The sequence below is a fragment of the Calonectris borealis genome, chromosome 3 (assembly GCF_964195595.1).
Source record: "Calonectris borealis chromosome 3, bCalBor7.hap1.2, whole genome shotgun sequence".
Taxonomy (NCBI): domain Eukaryota; kingdom Metazoa; phylum Chordata; class Aves; order Procellariiformes; family Procellariidae; genus Calonectris; species Calonectris borealis.
This window is the reverse complement of record NC_134314.1, coordinates 52,051,554-52,063,268: the sequence shown is the minus strand read 5'-3', so window position 1 is coordinate 52,063,268 and position 11,715 is coordinate 52,051,554. Positions and strand designations below refer to the sequence as shown.

Below are 11,715 nucleotides of genomic sequence, written 5' to 3'. Positions count from 1 at the left end.
CGGGCGCGGGGCCGCCCTTCGGCCGGACTACACATCCCAACATCCCCTCCTGGCTCTGCCGCGCCCCGTCTCGATTGGGCTGCCGGCAGCGAGCGCTGAAAGGCGATTGGCTGGTGGGCGCGTCCGTCAGGTGGGCTCCCCGTGTTGGGCGGGGCTAGTTCCTGCCCTTCTCTGCCCCCTCCTCCCCGGGCTGAGGGGGTCCGTCGGGGGGTCTGTGGCGGCCCGGCCCCGCTCTGCCCGGCCCCGGCGGGGAGGGCTGAGGGGGCCGCCCCGCGCCGCGGCGGAGAGGCAGGGCCGGGGCCGTCCCTTTCGCTCCATGCCTGGGGCGCGGAGGAGGAGCCGCGGGGTGGTGGCTGCCCCGCTCCCCGCCGGGAGAGGCGAAGCCCCAGCGGCGCTGCTCGCTCGGCAGCCCCGGCGGCGGTGGGCGGCGGTCGGCGGGGTCGCCCGCCGGGGCTGAGGGAGCTCCCGCCCGCCCTGCCCCCCATGCGGCGCAGGCAGCGGTCTCTCCGCTCGCCGCCGCGTTTGTCGTCTTTGTGGGCGGGTTGGCGGCTGTCGGGAGCCCGCCATGGGGCGGCCGCGTCGGGGTTGCTGAGGCGGCCGTGGGGAGGCAGCTGGACGGCCCCATGGAGGAGCGGGAAGGCGAGGTGCGCTGGGAGGGGCTGTGCAGCCGCGACGCTGCCACCCGCGCCGCCGCCTTGGAGACCATCGGGCAAGCCGTGCTCCGCCGTAGCGAGACCATCGCTCCCGTGGCGGCGGTGCCGCCTACCCGGGCCGCCGACGGGCTCCTGGTTCCCGCCGCCCGCGACGGGCTGAGCGAGGTGCTGGCCCGCCTGCTCATGCTCTCCAAGCGCTGCCCCTTCCCCGACGTGAGGGAGAAGAGCGAGGCGATCCTCAGCGGGGTGCAGGTAAGCCCGGCAGACCCCACCTCCGCCGTGGGACGGGGCCGGGAGAGCTCCCGGCCCCGTCCCATGCAGGGCACCCTCGACTTTCAGCTGTGTAACGGGGTGGGCATTTGACCCCGGCCGGTCATATTTATTCGTGCACTAATATATGCTAAATGCTCCCTCCCTCTTCGCGATATTGGAACTGCGTTATTAAAAAGGCAGGGAAAAAAGCGTCAAGTTTTTGAGTGCGATCCGGGGAGAGGATTTAGCGATGAATGGCTGGAAAGTAGCTGATCGTTGGGGCATCCCGAAGGAATTGCTAAAATGACAACTTTAATGCTCTAGTTTTGGTCTGTATGACCAGTACTGTGATATTACCAGTTTGCTTTAATACAAAAGCAGGAAAGATTTGGGTATAAACAGTCAGGGCTGCCAATTAAAAATATAAATCGTTATGGGAAGTTTTTGAGCTTTTAAAAGCTGCATGAGCTTCAAGACTATTAAAGCACAGCCTGTCAAAATTCCCTTTTTGTTTATTGGTAAATAGTTTCTCCACTGGCATCGGTAAGATCCAAACTCTTTTTTATGGCTTGTAGGCGGTCTAGCCAATGCAGGATTGCATTTACTGACCTTTTATGCTAACAAAAATAAATGTTACTTCGTACTCTTCCACTGTTACAGTCTAATTATAGTTACTTGCATTGCAATTCTCTTGCTCACCTAAAGTTTTTGCGCAGGTCTTGAAATTCTGATGCAGGGCTTGTATCAACGGGTCCAGCAGCACTGCTAAAAATACTACTTGCTGCAGAGTAGGAAAAGGAAATTCAGGTATTTTAATCACAAGTGAATACATAGAGCTGTGCTTGGAGTTAGGTGCCTGATTCCCACTATTGTGCTTTTTCTCCCTGAACATTAACAGGTTCAGTTTAGGGGAATCTGGGGGAATATATATAAAATATATTTTTTTATATATAAAAAACATTGTATATGTATTATAATATATACAATACGCCTATATGTATTATATAGAAACATTATATATTATATATAAAAATACACATATATATGTATTTTAAAGGAACTTGTATATAGATCCATTTTGCTCTGTCCTACTTTGAAGTGGTTCAGAGAAATTCTGTATTTGGATTATTGAAGCTGAGAGAGGCTCTGTTTATTTTGTCTAACTTCTCAGTAGTCTGCAATGTGATAAATACAGTATAATTTAATTTATTTTATACAGTTTAGGCTGCATGGGGCATTTTTCTCAAAGCAGATTTTGCCAGCAGACACTATAAATACAACATATGGTCTATGTGAAAGCTATACTTGACAGCTATACTGCTTTTTTTTAAAAAACACAAACCAACGAAACAAAACAACAAAAAAAAACCCAACTTGAATATTAAGTTGAAAACTTAATCTGGCACTTTTGCATCAGCATCTTCCCTGTTAAAGATTCAAACGAGAAGTGGGCCCGTTACCAGTGAGAATGATGAGTCACTGGAATAGACTGCGAAGGGAAGACTTGCTTTTATCAGGCAAAAGTTATCTGAGTCTATTCAAAGGCCAAACAGGTGGTGATCTCTCACCTAAGTCTTGGAGGAGGTCAGACTACATGATCTGATGACTCCCTTTTAGGTTTTTATGTATTAAATTACTGGCGTGTTCAACTATTAGTCTTGTTTAGCAACTTTGTTACTTTTTTAAATAAGCCAAAAATTCTAGCAGAAAATGCCTCCCATCTTGATACAGCAAGTGCAAGTTCAAATCCCATGGTCGTAGCTGAACTGATTAATAAAAATAGGTGTGAAAGATATAATAGATATGAAACCAATTGTATACACACAAGCTGCAGTAAAGGTTTGATAACAAGTTAAGCGAAATAAAATCAAATACAACATTATTTTAAGAAAATCTTTAAAAGCTGCTTTTGTAACTTTTCTTCTTAGTGAGTAGATCTAAGAGAGAACTATTCTATATTTTAAGAATAGAGAGTGGCAAGTCTTAGTTCTTATGACTGTACTCATAAATGAAAATTTTCGTTGTAATCTTTGGATCCGCATTTGTGGAAGAAATAATCCAATCCAAGTATTCCATTTTGGATTCTGTGGACTGCTGTCAAGTGTGAAACGGTTTTCTGTTGATTTCATCACCAAGAAGAATTTTATTCAAATTTCTGCAATGAAGATGGCAGATAAAGCAAACTATTAAATTAAATATAATTATCCCATAGAACTCATGGCTTTCAGCAGTGATTCTAAACGTGAGTGGCTTAGTAACATTATAAAAATGTGAAATCCTATTCAGAACAGTATCAGTACTTAAAGGACTCACTTGTATTACTTTATATCCCTGTTTTGGGATATGAAACTATCTTTCTTTTAGTCCACAGCAGTACATACCATTATGCTGTCTAAACCTTATTCTCTGCCAAGGTATTGAAGGACATGGAGCCCAGGGCAGGAAGAGGCAACTTTGAACCCAAAGGTTCTCCTGGGAACTGGTGCTGCCCTCCTCTCTCCTGTGGGATGGTCCAACTCAGACTAGTAGTCTGAGCCTGGACTGATTTCCGCCTCCCCCCCCCCCCTTTTTTTTTTCATGAAATGGAGAATTGTAAAATGTGCTTTCTTCATCTTTCTGCCCTGCATCCAGGATAGTCACTGAGAAAATCAAAGATTTGAATTTTCCATGTGGTCTGATAGCTATTTCTTTCTGGGGCTAGTACCCTCTTGCCTGCTGGGGTAATCAACAAATATTTAGGCATGAGCAACTATGCTGCTGGTGTTTTTACAGCTTTGTGTCTGGAAGAAGTTGGTAGATTGCATTATATGGCTGGTGTAAGCTGCAGGCTTGGCAGCAGCCTGTGTCAGCATGGCATCCCTCTGAGCCTGCCTTTGTTATTGTCTTTTTTTTTTCCTGGAGAAAAATTCCTCTGAAATATGGTGGAATCCTAAGTGTGCAACTTTCTTCTTTGCTATTAATAAATAGCATTATTAATGCTATTATAAGTAAATAGTATTGCCTGTATCAGGATCTATAAAAATAAATTATTGCTTAATGTAAATTCCTGTTGATTTGACTTATATTCAGGATAATGAGTTTCTTATTGTAGGCAATATATATTTTTATATATGTAATAATATATATTTCTTAGCCTAAGAGAATATATCTAATTTCTCATTTAGATTAGACAAGTTTTTTTTGTAAGAATTATTACAAAGAGAGTATCAGCAAACTAGCTCTCTTTTTTCTAATTAAGACTTTCTTGCTTTTATTAATGAAAGCAAGGTCACTAAAGTCACTTTGACCAAATATATATATATATTTAAATATTTTAAAGATATTTCAACTGCAATTCTTTAACCAAGTGAAAAGAATTTGAATGTTTGTGAAAAGAGTTTGAATGTTTGTGAAAAGATTTGATGAGTGGTTTTTGAGATAAAACCCCAAATATATCATAGCTTTTTGATAACTTCTTGCATATGCAGTATTTTGCACATATTTATAGCATATTGCTTATGACCTTGCAAAATAGCGGGTCATTCCACCTAGTATGCTAGGTGTCTGCACACCAACACAAATATATGGGGAATGAACAGCAATGGAAGGTCTTAACACATGATCATTAAGTATTCTGCCCAGCCTCTATCAGATCAATTAGATGTAAGTGACTGGAATATAAATATAAGGTGTACATCAGTAGCCGGAGAAGAATCATCAAAAGTATGAGATTTGCTAATTAAAATCTCTCATAACTATCCAATGTCTTTTGGAAAAGACTGAGCAGAACATACTGCTCTGCTGAGGTAGGTAAATGCACAAAAATAGTCTTTTAGATTAACAAAGAGAATGCCTAGATGGGAGGCAGGTTCTGCAGGAGTGACCACAAGATGTTAGCCTACATAGGATAAAAGACTACAGAACAGCAGAATAAAACTCACAAATGTCAAAAAGCTTTGAATTTGGCATGTAAAGCTTGATTGGGGGGCAAATATAAGGGAGAAAGAAAATGGTCTGAACCTCTTTGAGCAGAAATGTAATAGTACCAAACACTTTCACTGAAGGGGAAAATTAATAATGAAAAAAGAACTTTACTCCCTATTAATCTTTTCATTTGATGTAAACACAAGAAACAAACAGAAAAAGGGAAACTATGTTGCTGAAGATGCACATGAAGTGCACGAAGATGCATGAACAAAACTGGTGACAGTCAAATACATAATGAGGTGTAGCTAAAAGGGATATTGGAAGAAAGCAAGAAATAAAAGACCTACAGATTAATGGATTAACAGATAATGCTGAGGTGATCGAAATGTTCTCTGAAATGGTTAATCCAGACAGTGTAGTTAATAACCATGATAAAAGCCTAAATAGTACTTGTCTTAGACTAGGGGGGAAAAAAACCTATAGGTTGCTTGGATAAGCAGTAGATTTTCAATTTGGTAGGGCCTGATGAAATTCATTCTGAGGTACTTAAAAAAAAAAAAAAACCCACACCTAGCTGAAATAATGTCAGACCTGATAGTGGAGGGAAGTAGTAGACTCAAAAAGAATAATGGTCCATACCTCTTCAGTATGGGCTAAGTGGGATGGGATGAAGAGGAAACTGATGGATTTTTAACTTTAGCTCAAAGAAAAAATACTGGAGCAGTGACAAACCACATTTTTAGTGCCTAGAAAAAGAAGTTGAGCAACAGCCAAAACAGACTTATCCAGGATAAATTATTTTAAATCCAGCATTTCTACTTCTTCTGTGATGGAGGGCCTTGTGGTGCAGAGAGATGCTATAATGTTAATATGTTGCTATATTGGAGTCCTCAATATTCACATGATATTCTCGTTAACAAGCTAGGGAATTATGATCTAGAAACTACTGTGCAGTGAGTAAAATTAGCTGGAAAAACATCTCCAGAAGGTAAGCAAGGTCAGGTAGCAAGTGCTCGGTACAGATTCTACAAGGTCCTGTCCAGCACGATCTTGATTAACAAAGTTTTGCACTTGTTGAATTGCAGATTACGAGCTGGGAGGGAGAGTAAAAATACTGGAGAGCAGCCATAGAATTTTAAATTATGTTAATAGTTAGTGAGAGCTTGTATTATATCTTCTAGACCTCTGCTTTTTTTGTGAAGAAAGTTTGAAGAAATTGGTGGTGGTACAGTCAGCTAAAAAGGAGGCTAAGACAATATGTACCCAAATAAATGGGGGACAGAGGGGATGAAAAGACTGCTGCAAAGAGGAGGGAAACATGAGCTAGAACAAATGATCGGTTGATCTAAATTCCAGCAAGACTTTGGTTAGTCATTGGGAGAAAATTTCAAGGATTAGGATAGTAAAGCAATGGCATAGACTATCCAGTGATGTTCATCACTAGAACTCTTTGTCTAAACTGTTCTTAAACATCAGGTAGGAGTGACATGCTTACTTGACCTCTCCCTGGGAAAGGCAGAACATTGCTAACTGGATGATTTTTCCTTCTAGCCTCTTTTTCTGTGTTTTGTGTTGGTAACTGCTTGGAGGGATGCACCCTCCAACTGCTTTCCCTTTGATCTTAAAGACCATATTTATCAGATATGTAGCACTGGAACTTGTGGTCTGGAACCTCTGTTTCTTACTGAAAAGCAGCAGGTGGGCTTGGGAGGACTTTAAGTACCTCCTTGTTTTCTTAGGCCTACAGCTCTAGTGGATAAATGTAACAGAATCTCATAGTTTGCACAGAGGGCTGTATGGCACGTAACGAGAGGGGTCATGTCAGCAGCCAAATATATATCCCCTTGTATTATAACCTTTGGGCACTGCCTGTGACCTAGGTTTGCTTGGCAGGGGACATGGAATGGAATACCCTTACCTTTCCAAATCCCGGCAAAATACTTGTATGGATTTAAATTAAATGAGCATCCAGAAAGGATGGGAAGGCTTCTAGTCACAGCGAGAGCAGGCATCCTGTCCTCTTTCTCCGCCACAATGTGTGTGACAAACAAAGCCTCTGCCAGGAGAGGAGGTAGTAGTTCCCCTGTGTATGTCCATAAAGGATAAAATAGGAGTTACTTTTTGTTTCATTGCTAGATTTTTCTCACAATAGAGTTCACTATCTCTTTGCTTTGTGTATGCACCATGTCTGAGCTCTGTGGTGCATGCTTGTTAAGAGGAGTAAGAGTGAAACTCAGATGTGCTCCTTGCTCTCAAATGGCTTATCCTGATGACTCTGGTATTACAGGAGACTGGCTAACTTTCCAAAACTTTAATCTGCTTTTGGTGTAATCTTTGATAAATTACTTCATAACTTTGTCTTCGGTCTTTTTAGCCTTTCTGCACAACGGAAGTAACTTTCTTTAGTGAACTTTGAAATCTGTAGCTAGGCAGATCTGTTAGGTTGTGGGATTTTTTTTTTTTTTTGTCCTAGTTAATTTGACTGTGCATGATAATGATGTTCCCCTGTGATGCTTACTGTTGATCAGTCACCATGGAAAGGTGTCTCAGATGAAATTTATGGTCTGTTCAAGCCTACAAATTTAAATACAGTATCCTCATTGGTGGTGGTGAATCTGATCCATCTGGAAGCTGACTAGTCTCCTTGTGGAATGCCAATACCCAAATCGGTTTCTGTTTCCCATAGTACTCTTACATAAAGTGAATGAAAACATCCTTTTTTTGAGAGTTCACTTCAGAGCAAAAGTATGTTGTGTCTCTTCCAGCCATTGGAAGAGACACAACATCCATTCCCACTCTTCCAGGTGGAATGGGTTTAATTATGTATTGTAGGGTGCTCCCTTCAAAAGCCACATGTCACTCTGCCAGATTGCTAGTTTAGAAAACATTTGTCTGTTAGGGTTTTTTTTGTGGTGTTCAGATACTCTTGCTCCTCTCAATATTGGGAGAGATACTGAAGTAATGACATGATGCACTTAAATGATTAGTCTTATTTACAGTTTCTGCTAGCCTACAAAAAGAACTGTACCTCCACAGTATTTATTGTAAACATGTTCTGATGATGGGTCTGTATCATATGTGTGTGGTGAGGCTGGCTGGAGAAGTTAAGGGGGAAGACTTAATCTTGACATGTCAGGGAATGTTCTGAGCAGGGGTGTGAACATATTTTTTTAAAAACTTAAATTGTCAATAGTCCTTAGATTGCCTTGTCTGACTCCTCCCTCCTTCAGCCTGCTCGCCTCCTTTCTGAAGGCTTCAGTCTGTTTGCTGAGAGAGACGAAGGGAAATTTTCTTTTGTCGAGCTTGTCAGCTGCAGAATTGCCTGACCCTGAGAACGTCTTTGGTTGGAATAAAGCGTTGCTTGAAAACAGTGGAAGTTCTCAAAGTGATGTAAAGTAGGATATCTGTGTCACTTCAAATGCTGTTTCTGTTCTTGGAGCCTTTCCATAATTTTCCATGCTAGCTGTATGCCATTCCTCTTGTACAGAAATGGGTTTTGCTTAGTCAACTTTTTCTTATAATTGTTTGGGATAACTTGATCTGTAAATGTATGGGTTTACGTGATCTGCTGAATTGATTTTTCAGGACATCATAACTAGAATTTTTATTTTCAAAAGAAGTGAAGAGTGAAGCACACGTTTGATGATATTGGCTTGGTTGACTTTTATTTTTTGACTGCATTGAAATGCTTTAAACTGAAGAAATCGAATACAAACATTTCCTCATCTCTTATTATTTACTAATGAGGTAAGCAACTGTAGGGTGTCCATTAGTGGCTTACATAAAAAAGGTTTGTTTCCTGATTTTTTTTTTCATAGGAGCTAATATCTAGAGATCTGTAGAAACCAGAAGTGCTTCAGCTTGAATGCATTTTGTAAATAACAGCATCTGTTCTCCTGATCTAGCAGTTGCTAAGTCACACGAGCTCTGTTTTAGAATTTTTTTTTTTTGCTTCTGCTTCTCTTTTGAGAGGTAATTCTAGAAATTGGCTGTTCTTTTAACCTCATAGCTGGAGATAATCCTTTCCAGTCTACACTCATGTATTTTAGCGTCAGCTTAGTCCTTTATCTTAAATTATTTTTCTCACTGATACTAATGGTGTAAGGGTAGCAGTGATCCTTCCCCTCTCTGTATTGATTTTGCTAAAAGTTCTGCTCTGCTTTAAGTTGCCAAAAAGCCAACTTTTTTCTATTTAAAAAAAACCCAACTTATAATTTGTTTTCCCCATTTGGTATGTAAATAACTGTCTTCCTTTTGAGGTGTTGGCATGTATTTGGATCCTTTTTGCTCACATATGGAGAAATTTAATGCATCTTGAGATGTTCAATCAAAGAGAAAAGCACTAAGAATTTGGAAAGGTTTAGAAATTTAGCGCATGATATCACAGTATTAAGTAAAAAAAAATATATGGACTTCTAGGTTATGTAAAAGAATACATCTTCCATTAGCTTGACCAAAGTACATTGTTTAAAAGAAAATTACATTGTCTCTCTGTAACAAGTGCAAAGTGAGCATTGAAGAAATACTTGCTGTTTTGCCATCTTACTCTTGACTTTTTCTTCAGGTCAGTGTTTCTCCTTTTAAAGTAACCATAGTGGAAAAGTACTGAATATACCATTGTGGGACAGAAAAATAGTTTTGAAAGCTTGAGTATATTTTCCTGTGGATACTGAGTGTTTAGATTTCCAAAAATATGCTTTGCTGTCAGTATGGTTTTCTATTCCAGTAAGTTGTTTACAGTTTAAGGGGCAGGGCGGGGGGGGGAAAGCTTAGCACTCTCTCCAGAAATCAAGTGAAACATGGAAATCTTCACTTGGACCTACATACATGAATAAAATCCAAAAAGTTAAGTGGTGGTTTTTCTCTTGTTTACCACTTTCTTGATGTTTCCAATGACTTTTGCTTTATTTTTTTTTCTTTGTGTTTTCTTCTGGAAAGCTTAGGTTAGTTTGCTGCCAAAAGTTGGGTTGGGAAGGTGAACTGGTTTAGTTCTAGCTAAACCTGGTAAACAATTAACCATTTTCCTTACTCCAGCTTTATGTAGAAACCAAACTTGTTCTTTCAAGTCAGTTTGGGTCAAAAGTATCAACCAGTGTTGTGTACTAGTGCCTGAATATTACTGCAAAATACATTGGGCTGGTATTTTAAAAATAGAGGTGATGCTAGAACGCATACTGCTACATATGTCATGTAATCAGATGTAAGTCTTCCTTCTGTGTAACTACAAGAACTTACTTTCAATCCAGGCATTGTGCTAAAGGAAAGCACAGTGCTTCTGAAAACATGTGGTTGTTTTTTACTGTAAATTAATTAACTGTAACTTTTCTTCACTTTTCTATGCTTTCTGGAGTCAGCAATAAGATTTTCTCAGTTGCAGGTGTTTCCTGGCAAGTCCTTTGTCTACCTAAATATCTGACTGGCTTTGTGAGCCTAAGTTTTGAGACTCAAGGTGTAACAACCTCTTAGCTAAATTTTCCTCCCTGGGATATTCTTGCTTGCTATTGAATTGTTTTTAAAGAGTTGTTCTTATGAAATAGGTATTTTAATTAAAGATTCCTTAACTCCTAGAGAGTAAACATGGAATAATATGGTATTTGTTCAAAGGAGGAACAAACTTGAAAATGGAAACTTGTTTAAAGGTCTAAAGCCTTTCCTGTGTGCTTTTTGTTTTTTTTGAAGGAGGAGGGGAACCTCTTTTCTGAAAGATTTTTTTCCATTGCAGCTTGTTGCTGAGCCTCCACTGTTTCTGGTGTTTTGGTGCAACAAAACTTTTAGCTTTAAAATGCAGCCTGTTTGCCAACAGCACATTCCACTCAGATTAAACTGTTTATTTGGACTTCCCATTTATTTAAATTTTAGTTCTAATCTAGATTTGCACTGATTTCCATGTAGAAGGAAGACTGAAGAGAGGAAAAAGCTTTTCTTAAACTATTGCCCTGAATTTCCAGTCAATGCTGAGCTCAGACTTATGTCCGTCTAACAGTACTAAATAATTGGCAGATGCACTTACCGTTTTCTGGAGCTCATCATGTTACGAAGATAAGTCCTTATGAGGACAAGATTGTTTTCGATATTTGCCCTGAATTCATATGTGTCCATTCTGTCCTTCCCACTTACAGAAAAGGTTTTGGAAGCATTGTCACTTTACCTAGATTACTTTTTTTTTTTAAACAGGTGTGCTTATAACCGTTGCTTATATTTACCTAGAAATTAATGTATAAATAGTGTTCTGTAAGAGAAGCTTAATTCTGCCATTTTTATTGCTACTGTTCGGTTCCAGGACACAGGAAAAGAAGCCAAATGGAAATGTTTTTGTCTGGCTTTTAGAAGGCATATTGGTATCTTTGCTTCTAGTGTTCTGCTTTTCTAACTATTCAGAACATGGCAACTCTGCTTGGCTGATGTTGTCTGGAATCTGTCAGTAGAAGAGTATGTGTAAATTGGGAAGGTCAAATGTTGCTTCTCTTTCTTTCATTACTTAGTGTCAGGTCTTTCTGTTAAAGGGTTCAAGTGTTTGGGAGAGGTTTCACTAGGAATGAAAGCTGTTTTTTAATGCAGAAGATACTTTTTGTATTGCACAATGTAAAATGTCTTGAAATTTTAGATTCTAAAGGTAGTAGTTAACTCTTTATAGCTTATGCATTAAGTGAATACCTGATACTGAAGCATAGAATGTTTTGTGTTTTTTTCCTACTTTTTAGAGTTAACTAGTATGTTTGTTCACATTGGTAAAAGAGACTTGGGAGAAGTACAGTCTTCATACACTCTGAATTTAGGGTGCAAATCATTACTGCTAAGGGCAGTGGAAAATATGGCTGCTTCATGGTGCTTCCAGTGCAAAAATTAATTTTATGTGTGTCGTGGTTTAACCCGGCAGGCAGCCAAACACCACGCAGCCGCTCGC

At 40.2% G+C, this 11,715-nt stretch overlaps 1 protein-coding gene across 4 annotated transcripts in view; it reads left to right on the top strand.

The window, feature by feature from the left end:
- Positions 1-160: 160 nt before the first annotated feature.
- SESN1 (sestrin 1) overlaps positions 161-11,715 on the top strand; it is an 86,284-nt gene continuing 74,729 nt past the window's right edge. For 2 of the 4 annotated variants that reach the window (XM_075145633.1, XM_075145635.1), the window contains exon 1: positions 161-905. In XM_075145633.1, the coding sequence (XP_075001734.1) occupies positions 624-905 (282 nt within the window). In that variant the 5' untranslated portion in view covers positions 161-623. The remainder of the gene's footprint in view (positions 906-11,715) is intronic. The other 2 variants (XR_012672974.1, XM_075145634.1) reach the window with 2 other exon arrangements.